Raw genomic sequence first — 16,717 nt, 5'->3', positions numbered from 1 at the left:
CTAGTTATCGGCAATGATAATATTAGTATTATATAAAATAACGCGACAAAGTTAACATGTGACAACCCATGAACACTATGCATGTATCCAATCAATCGAATTTTAAGATATAAAACAAAGTGTTGTATTAGTCGCAAGGATAAATATAAATCAGGGAAAAAACGGAATATTCGTAACGGAAGACGGAACGCTGGTCCATTCTCATGCGCGTGCGTACCGGAAACGTGAATTCCTATTGGTCGACACCATATGGTCTGATGTCAGACCATAAGGTCTGTCCAATTCAATAATAACGAGATGCTCACGGGCTAGACGCTAGCCAGTTTTCTGCGACGTGCACACTGGACTTGTACTGGTTATATTGATAGGAAAATCGCACGTCGCGTCTCTAAAAAAAATTACTAAACAGCTAGGGCCATTTCTGTAGTTAAATATCATTACACATTCCGTAGTCTCTTCATTCCCATTATTACAAGTTGCTCGTCAAGATCTACATTATTTATTATACCAAATCGGTGGTGTACAATAGTCGAGTACGCAGGCTTTTTGAAAAAGAAACAGAATTCACAACATTTGTCAGGATTATACCCATGTGCGAGGTAAGTGTTGTTTTATTTTCAATTAAGATTTTCATTTTTTCACTGGTCAATTTACTAAAATGTTATTAATTTGTTAATGTTATTTAAATGATTGTGACAGTTCTATATATTTTCTTATATTTTTGGAAACATTATAGAAAATTGATCAACTTATTGATTATATGTTGTTGGAAATTAAATATTTTAATTATAAAGGTATCATTACGATGTCAAAGTATAATAATTTTAAATATTTAATGTTTTTTCATTGATAAATTTATCAAAATACTATTGACTTATTAGCAATATTATTCAAATTATTATGATAGATACATTATCTCCTACATTTTTAAAAACATAGTAGAAAATTAATCAACTTAGTATCGTTATGATGTCAGAATATAAAAATCCGTTAGTATATCTGGTTCACTTGAACTGTTATCATTTCTATATGAACTGTTTAGTCATACAAGCGTAACAGAAATACAATCTTTCATTCGTAGAAACATAAAATAATCACTTTTGTAATATCGTAATAACCGTATAAATTTTATACCACGAATTAAACAGCAATAATAAGCGCATTAAATTTGTTTGGGTTCTGTAGTTCAATCAACAATTACAATTCATAATATTATTTAGAGTCTTAAAAATTAATTGTACGACTAGCTGTTCATTTTTTCACTTCCCATGGAATCTTTGATTCTTATATTTTTCGTAATATCACTCATAACAAATCTAATCGCGGTTAGATTTTACCTGATAAATTACGATTACGCGTGAAGTTTCTATTTGCAATAATGTCAATGACAAGGAAGTATATACGGAGAACAAACTGTTAATTTAATTGTTCTTTAGGCATTATCTCTATACAGTATATGTGTATTGCGATATCATTTGTATTATATCTCATAGAGTATATTTTTTTCTGATATATTTTATTTTATTTTATTATATATATATTATTATTATTATATTTATTATAATATTATATTTTAACTTGTATATTTTTTCACGTGAACAGGACCTAGTTATGCTTACACGAATGTTGATGCGAATAACGTGTTTTATTTTACGTCAATGTCAAGTCTACTTGTACAAGTTCTTACTATTGTATCTTATACGTATGTAATGACCGGATAGTAATATGTTAATAATGCGGTGTTTTTGTCCATGCTACAGTAATAAACAAAGAATCATCTGTTGTCCAAGTAAATGTTCTATTTTGTTATTATAAAATTTGTATTGTAACATTTCAATTCATTTCTTACGTTCATTTGGTTTAAATTCATTTCCAAAAAATATGAAGTGATTTAATAGCTTTTGTATGTTTTCTCAAACTCATGACTGATAAATGATTGAAGTTACTCATGTTTGGCACAGAAAAAGAAATTCTTTTTCTTATAATGAAGATTGATAGAAATTGAGTGATCGTTTAAAAAATATCAATAATTTTTTCGAATAACGAATAAGCTTAAAGAAATTTGTTTACATAAAAGTGTACAAAATTCGATTCGCTACAATGACCGATACAAATATTTTGATTCTACAGCTTGCAATCACCTGCGCAGCACAACACGTGACCAACTCATGTAAAGCACTAATGCTGAGTGATCAGTTTTTGCGTTTTTACCTAACCATATTCTTTTACGCGATAAAATTATTTGAGACCAGCGTGTAGCACGATATATTCTATTCTTTCGTAACATTATTAATATTAGTTAGTGATAATTAAATACATTATTCTTTGCACTATCTATCTATGTCTTATTATGTATTTAAGTAAAGATATACACAGCTAATCGCAAAAGTTTATTTACATATATACCTTTTAAATTTAAAATATTATAGTAAAAATATTAACTGCACGAATTTTTTTGACACATTGAAACACATACATGTTGTTAAAATGTAACATAATTTAATCGCTTTCAAAAGAACTAAAACATTAGAAGCTACAAAAATTACATACATTTGAAATTTTATATAAAATCATAAAAATGGTAGACATTAATATTATATTAATGTCTTGTAGATTTTCTCAGCATCAATAATATGCTACTATCTATTTGGCGTTGCAAAAATATGTGATTTTCTAATTTTCGACGTTATTTTATCCCGAAATTTTTTAGTTAATGTTTTAATTTTTTAATTTCTTTTATGATTACATTAATAAAGTGCGTGTTTAATTTCTTTGATAAGTGACATACACAAAATTCGATAGGTGTACATATATGTAGACTTTTGTGAGCGATAGTACATGTAACAGTAAAGCAAAACACAGCATCGGATATAAGATTAAGCAGAATTAGTTTAATAATTCCCCTAATATTCATCAAGTATTGCTTTAATGATTTTAATTTACGTAATTCATTTAAATGGCACTAAATGTGTTCAATATGTATTTAATGACGCGAAGAGTTTTGTATGACGCGAATTATTCGATTATTTAACATATGCATCATATATTTAATATTTATGAGGCAAGCTCGAATCTTTATTCAAATTTTTTATCAGGTAAATTTCTATTTTATTATATTTAAGTAATGAATTAATTTTTCTACTTTAACTGTTTATAATTCAAAGGAAATTTTATTCAATCAATTTCTTTCATCGTAACGGTAAATAATAACGTAGAAACTGTACATTTAACATTCACATAAGGTTTGCATATTTTGAAGGCTAGTAATATTTATTTTTCGATACGATTTGAATTCATAAGACACTTTTCTTCACGTGTCCATCAAGAACAAAGTGGAATCATATTTTATTGATATATATTACATTGTCAACTTTAGAGATGTTGAATTTCATGAAAATAAAACCTACATAAAAGAAAAAAGAAGACGAATTATTGAAAGTTCTTAAGATCAGGTGATCCCAGGTTAAAGATTAGAATATAAAAATAAACGAATCCTGATATGTGATGACTGACACGTGGCAGAAAAAACTTATGTAATACGCAATTAGTGTCTGGAAGCAAAAAAGAAATAAATGTTCTGGAGATAAATTTGAAAGTAAAGGATTGTAAATGTTTCTCGTTCAGCGATGCGTAACATATTATTCTAAAAAGAATTTCAATTTTTTTTCAGGGATTATAAAGTTCAAATTCTTGTGATATATTACATCATCGTATAATTTATAGGAAAGAAAAAGAAATAAAAGTTACATATAATTGTTTTCACGCTTCTGTAACAACTTCTCATAATGTAAATTAGACATATCAATGAAAAATTTGTTAATTAATTCGATTACAGTCATTATAATACGTTATTCATACAAGAATGTATTCATATACACATATGTACCTGAAATGTTTCTGTCCTATATCTATCAGATATCGTTTCACTGAACTTCTTGACTTACATAAACAATTCTCAATAACGTACATTATCTATAGATAGATATCTATAGATACATATTTATTAAGTGTAACACCAACTAAATCACAGTAACCCAGTAATATCGTATATATTTTTACATATATTAACGTTATTATTTCATATATTATTAAATAAATAACTATATGTACATTTTCAAGTACTATAATGAATTTTCAGATTTTTTTGTCATTGTTTGTAAAAATATATACATATATATATTGTTGAGCATTCGAATTGTTATATTATTTCAGTTTACTGTATAAGAGGAATTTCATAAATTTAGGAATTATGAAAATATAATTTATATCGTGACAAATACCAATTGTGCAGTAATAAAAGATATTGAACAACGTAAAACGTAAATCTTTTAATTTGACTGTAATTAAGTGTTCTCGTGAGAAACATCATATTTCGTGCATCGCACGACTTTTTTAATCGTAAATCTTCATAAATCGGCCCATTATCTGTTTAATACATATTACGGATCAAGGTGATATAGGAAAACAAGTATCGTATGATATGATTGTAATTAACAATCATACATAAATGACATGTACAGTAAACAAATCTTATCACATAAAATATGTTAACAAATTATGATGTAACAGTTTATAACACGTGATGATATAATTTATATCGCATCTCAACGTTGGGGTCAGGTCATCGCTGTATCACGTGTTCTACTATTACGTTTCAATCGAAAGCTACTCGGATAATTACATGAAGATAGGGAAATGATAATTACATGAAGATAGGGAAATGTTAATTTCGACCGTTTCGCATTTTATGCATTCAGTCTTGACATTTGAACGGAATTGGCATTAAATATTTATTAGCATATTGAGAACATAGAATAACGAAGAGATAATTGTCTTTTATATTAATTTTCTTCAATAGTTACATGAATAGTCTCGTATATCAAAAATTTATGCTTTACACATGGGTATAAAAAATAGTTGTGTAATATTTTCGAATATGAATTTAATAAATATTAAATAAGTATCAAATATGTATATACAAAACAAAGGTTAAATACGTTGGTGATACCGGGCAAGTAATGTTGCATCTTGCGCGCATAGTCACTACTAAACTGATTTATCCGGGAGTGAATTCAATTGAAATCACTCAATTAATCGCATGTCGCAGAGGAGATACTACGATAATCTAATACAATTGCTGAGACGTCTGAAATATTTAATAAGACAACTGGTTATTGCTGTCCTACATTTATAGAATTTCAGTTTTAATTAACGAAATAATGCTCCTTAATCGATATTTTTAAATATCGATAAATTTATTCTGTTACGTGAATCGGTTAAAAGAGGAAGAATCATATAATATATGTAAATGCATATACATAAAATTAAGTTGATATAGCAAATTGTATAATATTTCAAATATAATTTTTTTAATAAGTATCATTTTTATTTCTAATTTTCAGCTTACAGTCCACTAGGCTCCATACGTCTGCGAAATTCTGCAAAAATAAAGAATACACGAAGGAGAAGTTGATCATATCATATTTATCAAAATGCCAGCTCAATTTGAAAGTGCAAACACTCCCATTGTGAGAGAACCGACTATGTTGAACAGCAATACTAACGCATACGATGTAAATAACGAAATTGTCATTAGCGGTTTTTCAGGTGAGTAATTATATCACCATATATATAAATACATCTCGGGCTATATAATTTTACTTACGATTTAATATTTATAATTTTTTTCACATTTCTCTAGGCCGTTTCCCGGAATCCTCAGACATTGAAGAATTTAAGAAAAACTTATTCGAAGGTATCGACATGATCACAGATGATGAACGTCGTTGGCCTGCCGGACTCTTTGGTCTACCCAAGAGAACTGGCAAACTGAAGGATCTCAAATCGTTTGACGCTACCTTCTTTGGTGTTCACGCCAAACAGGCTCATGTAATGGATCCACAATTACGTCTTCTGTTAGAAGTAGTTTACGAAGCAATTGTAGATGCTGGTATCAATCCAAATGATATTAGGGGATCCAAAACTGGCGTATTCATTGGTGTCTCGTCGTCAGAATCAGATGAATTTTGGTCTAAAGATCCGGACCAAATTAACGGTTGGTAAACTTAACATTTCTGACAATAATTAATAATAATTAATAACTTAATAGTAATAGTAACAATAATAAAATAATGATTTAAATATGTCTACAGGATACGGATTAACGGGATGCTGCAGAGCTATGTTTCCAAACAGGATTTCATATACATTCGACTTCAACGGTCCTAGTTATGCAATAGACACCGCGTGTTCTTCGTCTTTATATGCCATGCATCAAGCAATTGTATCAATTCGTTCAGGTGAATGCGACGCAGCTATAGTCGGTGGTTGTAATCTTCTTCTAAAACCTACCAGTTCTCTTCAGTTTCATCGGTTAGGTATGTTATCTCCGGACGGTGCGTGTAAAGCGTTCGATACTGATGGCAAAGGATATGTTAGATCAGAGGCTGTCTCGGTTCTTTTTTTGCAAAAAGCAAGGGATGCACGCAGAGTGTATGCCACTGTTTTACATGCTAAGACCAACACTGACGGTAACAAAGCTCAAGGAATCACTTTTCCCAGTGGAGACATGCAAAATAAATTGATGCGTGAAGTTTACGCGGAAGTAGGTGTTAATCCTGCAGACGTCGTTTACGTTGAAGCTCACGGAACAGGAACTAAAGTCGGGGACCCACAAGAAATCAATTCGATCGCAAATCTGTTCTGCAAAGGTAGAAAAGGTCCTCTATTGCTTGGTTCCGTTAAATCTAACATGGGACATTCAGAACCTGCCAGTGGAGTATGTTCTATGGCAAAATTGTTAATTGCCATGGAAGCAGGTGTAATCCCGGGTAATCTACATTTCAAGAATCCGAATACAGATATACCAGCATTGAGCGACGGAAGTATACAAGTTGTTGATAAGAACATGCCATGGAAAGGTGGACTTGTAGCGGTGAATTCGTTCGGTTTTGGTGGAGCTAACGCTCACATTCTTCTTCGTAGCAATCCTAAACCAAAGTTGTCGCCAGTTTTAGACAATAAAGTACCCAAATTAGTTACCGTATCTGGTCGTACATCAGAGGCTGTGAACTTACTTCTGGACAAAGCCAAGGAATACGAAAAAGACGATGAGTTCATTGCTTTGCTTCATGATATTCACACGAATAATGTAGCAGGTCATCTTTATCGAGGATATTCCATTATGGGAAATGTCAACATTCGAGAAGTTGATTCGTATGTCAATGAAAAGCGTCCTGTTTGGTTTGTATTCTCTGGCATGGGATCTCAGTGGCCCGGTATGGGTAAAGATTTGCTCTCTATCGACATATTCCAAAGAAGTTTGCGAAGGTGCGCTGAGGCTCTGAAACCTGAAGGAATTGATCTAATGAATCTTATTCAAAATGGAACAGCTGAAACCTTTGACGAAAATGTTTTATACTCATTCGTGTCCATTGCAGCCATTCAAGTTGCTCTTGTAGACGTATTAACGTATTTGGGTATTCAACCTGATGGTATTGTTGGACACTCCGTCGGCGAATTAGGATGTGCCTACGCAGATGGCACTTTTACTCCGGAACAAACGGTTCTGGCTGCATACTGGAGAGGAAAAACCATCAAAGATTCAAATTTACAGCCAGGAGGAATGGCTGCTGTAGGATTAAGTTGGGAAGAAGCGGCAGCTCGATGCCCACCCGACGTAACACCAGCTTGCAACAATTCAGCAGACTCTGTGACAGTTTCTGGTCCAATCGAATCTCTCAAGAAATTGGCAGATGATCTGCAAAAAGATAACATCTTTATAAAATTGGTGAATAGCTCTGGTGTTGCTTTCCATAGCAAGTATGTAGCCCCAGTGGGTCAAAAGCTTCGTGCAATGTTGGAGAAAATTATAACAAATCCGAAACAGAGAACTTCCAGGTGGATTTCTACATCAATACCGGAATCAGCTTGGGGTACCCCATTGGCACAACTTAGTAGTGCTGCCTATCACGTGAATAATCTATTGTCGCCTGTACTATTTTACCAAGCATTAGGTCATATCCCAGAAAACGCGATTGTTATCGAAATTGCACCACATTGTCTATTGCAAGCAATCTTGCGTAGATCATTGCCCTCAACTGTGACCAATATTGGGTTACATAAACGAGGTCATGCAAACAATCTGAATTTCTTCCTAGAAAATATAGGAAAGTTATATTTAGCAGGAGGACAACCCAGAGTGTCTAAATTGTATCCACCAGTTAATTATCCAGTTGGTCGTGGCACACCAATGATTAATAGCTTGGTTAAATGGGACCATTCTGTAGAATGGAATTTAGCTGACTATGCACAAACTAACGCATCTTTTGGTGAAAATGTAGTGGAAGTGAATCTGTCCAAAGAAACAGATGCTTACCTAGTTGGTCACTGTATCGATGAAAGAATTCTTTTCCCTGCTACTGGTTACCTAGTGATTGTCTGGAAAACCTACGCAAAAATGCGTGGAACAGATTTCGAGAAATTGCCAATTACATTTGAGAACGTAAAATTCCAAAGAGCTACCATTATGCCAATGGATGGCACTGTGAAATTTTCGATCAATATATTCCTGGGTACTGGAGACTTTGAGATTTGTGAAAGTGGATCTGTGGTAGTAACTGGAACAGTTTCTGTACCAGAAAACGTTGATAAAATGTTATTAAATATGCCTGCTCCGATTGTAAAAAATGAAAGTACTGTTGTAGAATTGAATACAACTGACGTTTACAAGGAACTCAGACTCAGAGGATATAATTATACTGGAATTTTCCAAGGAATTAAAGTTGTCCATAATGGTGGTGTTTCTGGTAGACTTCTCTGGAATGACTGGATTTCTTTCATGGATACCATGCTTCAATTCAGCATCCTTGAAAATGATTGTAGAGGTCTATATGTGCCAGTTCGTGTGCAATATGTTGCCATCAACCCCATTGCTCATTTAGAGTTTGTTGAAAATTATAAGGAAGGCGAGGGTGTTCCAATATATTCTTATCCAAATATTGGTGTTATTAAATCAGGCGGTGTTGAAATCAGAAAGATGAAAGCCTCTTTGATTGCAAAGAAACAACAGATTCGACCTCCTAAACTTGAAAGGTGTTTGTTCATACCATATGAAAATTCTCAACCATTAGTGCAGGATCCAGAAAAGGCTAAAGTCCATGCTCTCACTATATTATTACTAACGGCCTATGAAAATATAAGAGGAATCAAACTGAAAATAACTGAAGTGTCTGGAGATCGTCCTGTGGATTCTTTAATCTTGCCCTATATAAAGACATGGTGCTCTCGGGAACCTATAATAAATGTAAGTATTTTACAATTGCACTTTAAAAGAGTAAGACTTATTGGATATTTTTCTTAGGGGGATTTACAACTGGCTACAGTTTTGCGTAAAAGATATGTCAGCTTAAAACAAAGTATAAAAATTATAAAATGCAATGTGGAAAAAGAACTAATTGGTCAAGATTTGCACATTGCAGTAGCTAGCAATGTATTAACTGACAATTCGTTGAATGTATTGAAAAATTTGAAAGACAGTGTGATAAACAGAGGATTCATACTTTTGGAAGAAACAGCTCAAACTGATTTTAACATGGTAGATCCAGATTTGGTGTGCGTAGCAAAACAGGTCATTCCTGGAAAATCTTACATTCTACTCAAAAAGAAGGAAGTAAGACCAGATCCTATAGTCATACAACTAACAGAAAAGAATTTCTCTTGGGTAGAAGGTGTTAAGGCAGCCTTGAAAAATGTTGTGGCTCAGAATCAGAGACCTTTGTTCGTCTGTCAGGGTGAAGAATTATTTGGTAAGTGTCATTAAACGTTTTTTTTGCAATATATACAGATAATTATAACATAACAAGCAAAATTATAATTTCTATCAATTATTAAAATAATCTTAATTTTCATAACATGTGATATTTTTTATAGGTATGGTCGGATTTATGAATTGTATACTTAATGAAGATGGTGGTGCAAAAGCATCTTACGTTTTCATTCAAGACAAGAACATGCCCAAATTTAACTTAAATGATAAATTTTATGCTAAACAACTGGACAAACAAATGTTCGCTAATATTTTGAGGGGAGGTCAATGGGGAAGCTACAAACATATAGAATTAGATCAGGAAAATGAATCATCTCTTCAAGTTGAACACGCATATATTAACGCTTTGAACAGAGGTGATCTGAGCAGCTTAAGATGGATTGAAAGTCCATTGAGCTATTACCAACTAGAAAAGTCCCCAAATACAGAGTTATGCTCCGTGTACTACGCGCCATTAAACTTCAGGGATATCATGTTAGCAACTGGAAAACTGCCGCCTGATGCTCTTCCCGGAAATCTAGCTACACAAGACTGTATATTGGGTCTCGAATTTTCTGGACGTGACTCGAAGGGTCAACGAGTTATGGCTATGGTGCCAGCACGTGGTTTGGCAACCACTGTTATAGCTGATCCTGGTTTCATGTGGAAAGTACCTGATAAGTGGTCTTTAGAAGAAGCAGCGACCGTTCCAGTCGCTTATGCTACCAGTTACTATGCTCTCTGCGTTCGAGGTCACATGAAACCTGGTGACAGTGTTCTGATTCACGCTGGTAGTGGAGGTGTTGGACAAGCGAGTATCTCTATAGCCTTACACGCAGGATGCAAAGTATTTACCACTGTTGGAACACAAGACAAACGAGACTTCTTGAAGAAAATGTTTCCTGTATTGACTGATAGGAATATCGGTAACTCTCGAGACACTAGTTTCGAGCAACTGATACTTAATGAAACTAACGGGCGTGGTGTAGACATAGTGCTTAATTCATTAGCCGAAGAGAAATTACAGGCTAGTATCAGATGCCTTGCTCAGGGTGGTCGTTTCCTTGAAATTGGGAAATTCGATTTGTCGAATGATTCGCCTCTGGGTATGTCTGTATTTTTGAAGAACGTTTCTTTCCATGGAATACTTTTAGATGCAATCTGCGAAGATGATGGCCCAGAGAGACAAGAAGTTGTAAGACTTGTCAGTGAGGGAATAAAAAGTGGTGCTGTTCGCCCACTTCCTTCCACGGTCTTTTCAGAACAACAGATTGAACAATCATTCAGATATATGGCTACTGGTAAACATATTGGTAAAGTTCTATTAAAAATTCGAGACGAGGAAAAGCAGAAAGTTGTGCAATCACCACAAAAAGTAGTTTCTGCTATTCCACGTACATATTTGAATCCTGAAAAGTCGTATATATTAGTTGGTGGTCTTGGTGGATTTGGTTTGGAATTAGCATATTGGATGATTTTACGTGGTGCGAAATATATAATCCTCACATCGAGGTCTGGAGTAACTACAGGCTTCCAGGCATTGTGTATTCGTCGTTGGCGCAATATGGGTGCACACATCAAAATTTCAACGGCAGATGTAACAACATTGGATGGAGCGAAACAACTTATAAAAGAAAGTAAAGCATTAGCCCCAGTTGGTGGTATATTCAATTTGGCTGCTGTTTTGCGAGACGGCCTGATTGAAAATCTTACTGAATCTGATTTTGTAATATCAGCATCGCCTAAAGTTAATGGAACCAAGAATCTGGATATAGTATCACGAGAATGTTCCTCATTAGATTATTTTGTTGTGTTCTCATCTGTCACAAGTGGAAGAGGCAATGTGGGTCAAACTAATTATGGTCTTGCAAATTCTGCTATGGAAAGATTGATGGAACAAAGACAAGCGAATGGTTTACCTGGCCTTGCCATTCAATGGGGAGCCATTGGTGATGTTGGTCTAATTTTAGAGAAACTGGGTGGTTTTAACGATACTGAAATTGGTGGTACTTTGCCGCAGCGTATACAAAATTGTCTCGATACAATGGACATATTCCTTCAACAACCACATCCAATTCTGGCATCGCTTGTTACGGCAAATAAAGATAATACGGTAGAAAGCGCAAATAAAGTTAGTGTTGTCCAAGCAATAGCCAATATCTTGGGGATTAAAGCATTAGAATCTGTTAATGGTAGTACTAGCTTGGCTGATCTTGGAATGGACTCCTTGATGGGAACAGAAATTAAACAAACCATGGAAAGGAATTACGATATAGTATTATCTGCTCTTGAAATTCGTAATTTAACATTCGACAAGTTAGGAAAATTAGACAATACTTCTGGAGCAGAAGTAGGAAACGCTGGTGCTGATTCAGATGATGAGGAGACCATACAAGATGCTGCTGGTCTGCTCTCATTTGAAGGTACAGAGATCGTACCTGTCAAGATTATTGTTCCACTCAGTACAGCGAATTCGGTTGGGCAGCCATTATTCTTTGTTCCCGCTATCGAAGGAGTTGCTGCACCATTCAAAACTGTGGCCAGTGAATTGAACCGACCTGCTTGGAGCTTCCAATGTACAGAAAACTGTCCATTAGAATCTGTATCAGCATTAGCGAATTTCTATCTGAAGAAAATGCGGGCGATTCAAACTGAAGGACCATATAACATAATAGGATATTCCTTTGGATCTTGTATTGGCCTGGAAATGGCTGTTCAATTACAGAAAGCTGGACATAAGACAAACTTAACTGTCATCGACGGCTCGCCGGATTTCGTAAAATTACATTCTGTGGAACTTGGAAAGCGTGCTACCGAAGAAAGTTCAGAAGTGATTACAGATGGTTTACGAAAATGTTTAGCATATTTTGTCAGGCAGTTCAGGAGCAACATCACTTTCCTTAAGGTATTTTTATTTTCATATACATATTGTTTCATAATTTTACCATATATTAGATATTCTATTTTATCTATTTTTTCTTTTTCCTAGTTATACGACATGCTGAAAAATATAAACACAACTGAGGTTGTATTAAACAAAGTGGTCGAATTGATAGACGACAAAAATTTGGACTCTGAAGATTTAAAGAGTGCTGCTCTATTATTCTACAAGAAATTGAAGGCGGCTTTCTTTTATAAACCAGAAAAATATGATGGAGATATTGTATTACTTAAAGCCAAAGATAGCTTTGTTCCTCTAAACAATGACTATGGGTTATCCAAGGTAATTATTACGTTTACATATAAAACATTAATTTATTGATGTATATATGTTTCGTCTTTTAAATTCTTATAATATGTTTATTCTTCTTATAGATTTCCAACAAAGTAAAAGTTATAGAACTACCCGGAAATCATAGGAGCATTTTATTAGGAAAGAGCGCATCACAAATTGCGAATATCCTAGGATCGTAAAAAATGCATCTCAACTTATAAAATTATTTGAAGTTTATTATGAAGAAATTATTGAACTCAAAGAATTTTCTATAATATTAATATCATTACTTAAATGTACATAAAAAGTTGCATAGGTACATTCCAGAGAACTTTCAATGTACATTGATATTGATGGAGATCATCAAAACTTAATGTGTAATATTTAATGATTCCTACATATTTTCTGTAAAGTTACTTTTGTACAAATGTTTCTTCTTTCAAATCTGTATATGCATTGTTTATATCATCTGTATTATTAAGTTATGTAGCCAATTTCTCTATTTTCTAATCGTAGATACTTCAATTTGTGAAATGAAAAATAGGTACCGAGTTAAAGGAATAATTTTTTGGTCCCTTTTTTATAGTAATTTTGCACATACAAATTACTATTATTATAAGTTTATAGTGTATTTCTGGAATTCTTACTATAGGTTTTTGTAATGGTTTTATAGTGGACAAATACCATTACTTAAACATATAGTATAAAATATGTATACACAAAGATGGTTTATTAAATTTCATTGTGTCAAATATTATTTCAAATTTAGGTTTCTTAAAAACATGTGATACTTTCAAATAGGAAAAGAATATGTACAAAAAACACTTAACAAAGATAACGATAAAACAACTCTTATACATCTTTTCCACTCTTACACTTTTGAATAATCTATAGTCTATATGGATAAATGTAACAAAACAGAGACATTCCAGTGATGAAATTCAATATACATATATTCTATGTATATTTATATACATTAAAAATGTATTGCACATAACATACTTAATGCTTTGTTAAAAGCAACCATTTATACTATATTTTTTCATTAGCATTAAGAGATTGGTTTGTTAAATAATAAATATGTATATGTTCATAATTATTTTAATTGTCACCAGGCGTATACATTGTGCATTCGTCATATGTTCTTGTATCATATTGATAAGTAAATAAAGGATATAAAAAATGAATTAGTTCAAGGACATTCTTCTGAAATTCGATTTCAGTAATTCTTGTAGATATAAATTCAACAATTTGCACGTACATATGTTGATATTATATAAATATTTAATATATGCATATAGTTACATATAAATCTCTTTTGGAATGAGATATTTTATTAGAAGGAATATTTTAAAATAAGTAAATTTCTAATATAAAATTATAATGAATATATATTTTTTGCTTATACAATGATCTTACTTTTCCCATTTTATTCGATAATTTGGATCAGAAATTGCGGCATTTGGATCACACGTAAAAGATACGGTTAACGCATACCGAGTTCCTGATTGTACTCTTTCAACTTCATGTAAATTCTCACTACCTGAAGTAAACATAGATACTCTACCTATAAAAGAAACTTGAAATAATATTTTTTCTCGCTTATTAACAGTATTTTTTCTTTGCAATTATTGTTTACCTTTACGAGGTTCTATCACAGTTTTTACATTATTTTTATCTACAAACATAAATCGACCTCCTTCAAAATCCCTTCCAAAATCGCTCAGATAAAGTAAAGTGGTATAATGGAAAAATTCATATGTTTCCTATAATAAAAATTAAAATTTCAAAATAGATAAATTATAAATCATTATATAACCATAAATTATTTAATAATTTATGCACCTTATCAACATGAGGATGCCAATATTCGTCATGTATCGTTTTCGCAGACACATTAGTCATTCGGGAAAAAAACGTAGGCTTTGTTAAAAATATTTTGTTTGAAGGTATTCCAAAGTTATGCGCTACTGCATGTTGTATCTTAGTCTTCGCTACTCTGCAAATGTTGTAGAATTACAAAATTGGAGATAATATTGTTTTAAATAACTATGAAGAATTTATATACTTATAAATTGCAAAATCAGCACTATCGAATACTTCTTTTGCTTCTGGTAAAGTGTAAATATCTATAAAGCCTTGACCTTTACTCAGAGCACCAGAATGAAGGTCCAAAACACTTGCACCTCCATCAGAACCAGCTAAATTCAAACCATTTACTGCCATTTTCAGCAAAACATCAGTTTCTGTCGATGACACTAATTTATCTGTAACTATCCTTCCACATCTTTCAGGTACACATTCAGGATATGTACTTATTTCAGCTTCATAATCGCTTGAGCATCTAACATTCACAGTACGACTTAATAAAATCTCTTTCTGTTTAGCCAAATAAATTTCTTTACCCTGTCGACTACTATACCAAACTATGAATAATACTGCAAATATTAGGGCAGAACGAGACCATACCCTCTGATAAGGAAATGTTACAGAGGGCCCATATTTTCTGCAAAATAATAAATCTCATAAATTTTATTCATATATTTTTAAAATAATTTGTCATAACCAAATTAGTAAAATACATTTGAGAAAAGTTATGTAAAATTAATCTTTTATAGATAACGTAAACTGTATAAAATATATCACATAAGAAAAAACACAGAAATAATATATGTACATTCAAAAGTAACATATCACATCGCAATATGAGAATGTCTAAACATATTAACCTATACAACAATATTTATGTTCAATTTACATTAAAAATTTTAATAAACAAGACGTAGCATTTTACTCATAATAACTAATATTTATAAATTTAACACTTTATACAAATAAATTGTATTTTCAATAATGTTTTAAACTAATTGATTGATTTTTATGTCACGTACAACTTGATATTTTCACTTGTGTCCTCTTTTACATTTTCTTCACTTTTCTCATCCTTTTGGTTTGTTTTTTCTTTTTTTACTTGCTTTTTTTTTGCTTTCTTAGTTTCTTGTGTCATTATTAATACAATTTCTTCGACAGTACTAACATTTGTACAAAAGACTTGCTTTCTGTTTGTTTCTATCACTGTATTTTTGATATTCCTAATCTAGTATTATTAAGTACTACGTAAAACAAAAGTGAAAAATATTTCGAAGTGTATTCAGTTACATCAAAATATTTCGAAATATACATATATATATATATTTGTATGAGTTTTAGCGATATATACAGTAATATCCGATTTAATAATTTTAATATACATATATAAAAATTGATACTCTCACTTTCGTTATAAATACAATCGAAAAGGTTAAATATCATTGCAATTTGTCATTGACAAACATGTAGTATTTACCATTTACTTGTATTTTTGTATTTTAGCCATCTATATCTCTTATAAGGTATTTTTTGCGTCATATCATTTTCAATTTATAAATGTTTTTATTCGTTACTTATTTATTTGTACTTATGAGCCAGCAATAGTCGGTAACATCTCAACCTTAAATCAAATATTAAGTCTCAAAATTGTTTGTTTTAAATTCATTTAATATTCACTCAATTTTATAAGCAACCGTTTTAAATACTAATTGCGCGATTCTTACGTCGAATTTCTTTGATTTCCCTATTTCTTTAGACTTTTATAAATACTGGTTGACCTTTTGCAAATGGTACTGCTTTCGTTATCTACCATTTTCTTTTCTGCAATA

General features: G+C 32.1%; 2 protein-coding genes across 2 annotated transcripts; one reads left to right on the top strand and one right to left on the bottom strand.

Moving 5' to 3' along the window:
• Nucleotides 1-169: 169 nt before the first annotated feature.
• Nucleotides 170-14,206, top strand: LOC126920648 (fatty acid synthase). The gene is made up of 8 exons (XM_050731313.1): nt 170-599; nt 5,403-5,607; nt 5,702-6,055; nt 6,153-9,304; nt 9,362-9,806; nt 9,931-12,710; nt 12,795-13,028; nt 13,121-14,206. The coding sequence occupies exons 2-8, from the start codon at nt 5,493-5,495 to the stop codon at nt 13,217-13,219; spliced, it is 7,179 nt and encodes a 2,392-aa protein (XP_050587270.1). The 5' UTR covers nt 170-599; nt 5,403-5,492; the 3' UTR covers nt 13,220-14,206.
• Nucleotides 14,105-16,135, bottom strand: LOC126920690 (2-oxoglutarate and iron-dependent oxygenase domain-containing protein 3-like). Its single transcript, XM_050731418.1, has 5 exons — nt 15,911-16,135; nt 15,088-15,525; nt 14,865-15,018; nt 14,659-14,785; nt 14,105-14,586 (listed from the first exon to the last, which is right to left on the bottom strand). The coding sequence occupies exons 1-5, from the start codon at nt 16,024-16,026 to the stop codon at nt 14,435-14,437; spliced, it is 987 nt and encodes a 328-aa protein (XP_050587375.1). The 5' UTR covers nt 16,027-16,135; the 3' UTR covers nt 14,105-14,434.
• Nucleotides 16,136-16,717: the final 582 nt, after the last annotated feature.

The sequence above is a fragment of the Bombus affinis genome, chromosome 9, assembly GCF_024516045.1.
Source record: "Bombus affinis isolate iyBomAffi1 chromosome 9, iyBomAffi1.2, whole genome shotgun sequence".
Classification (NCBI taxonomy): domain Eukaryota; kingdom Metazoa; phylum Arthropoda; class Insecta; order Hymenoptera; family Apidae; genus Bombus; species Bombus affinis.
The sequence above is the reverse complement of the archived record's forward strand: the minus strand, read 5'-3'. Positions and strand labels throughout refer to the sequence as shown.

Coding starts and splice junctions, on each gene's coding strand:
- LOC126920648 (XM_050731313.1), top strand. CDS start 5,493: ATGCCAGCTCAATTTGAAAGTGCAAACACTCCCATTGTGAGAGAACCG. Junction 9,305..9,361: donor CTCGGGAACCTATAATAAAT/GTAAGTATTTTA, acceptor TATTTTTCTTAG/GGGGATTTACAACTGGCTAC. Junction 13,029..13,120: donor ATGACTATGGGTTATCCAAG/GTAATTATTACG, acceptor TTCTTCTTATAG/ATTTCCAACAAAGTAAAAGT.
- LOC126920690 (XM_050731418.1), bottom strand. CDS start 16,026: ATGACACAAGAAACTAAGAAAGCAAAAAAAAAGCAAGTAAAAAAAGAA. Junction 14,786..14,864: donor GGCATCCTCATGTTGATAAG/GTGCATAAATTA, acceptor TTTTTATTATAG/GAAACATATGAATTTTTCCA. Junction 14,587..14,658: donor TGTGATAGAACCTCGTAAAG/GTAAACAATAAT, acceptor TTTCTTTTATAG/GTAGAGTATCTATGTTTACT.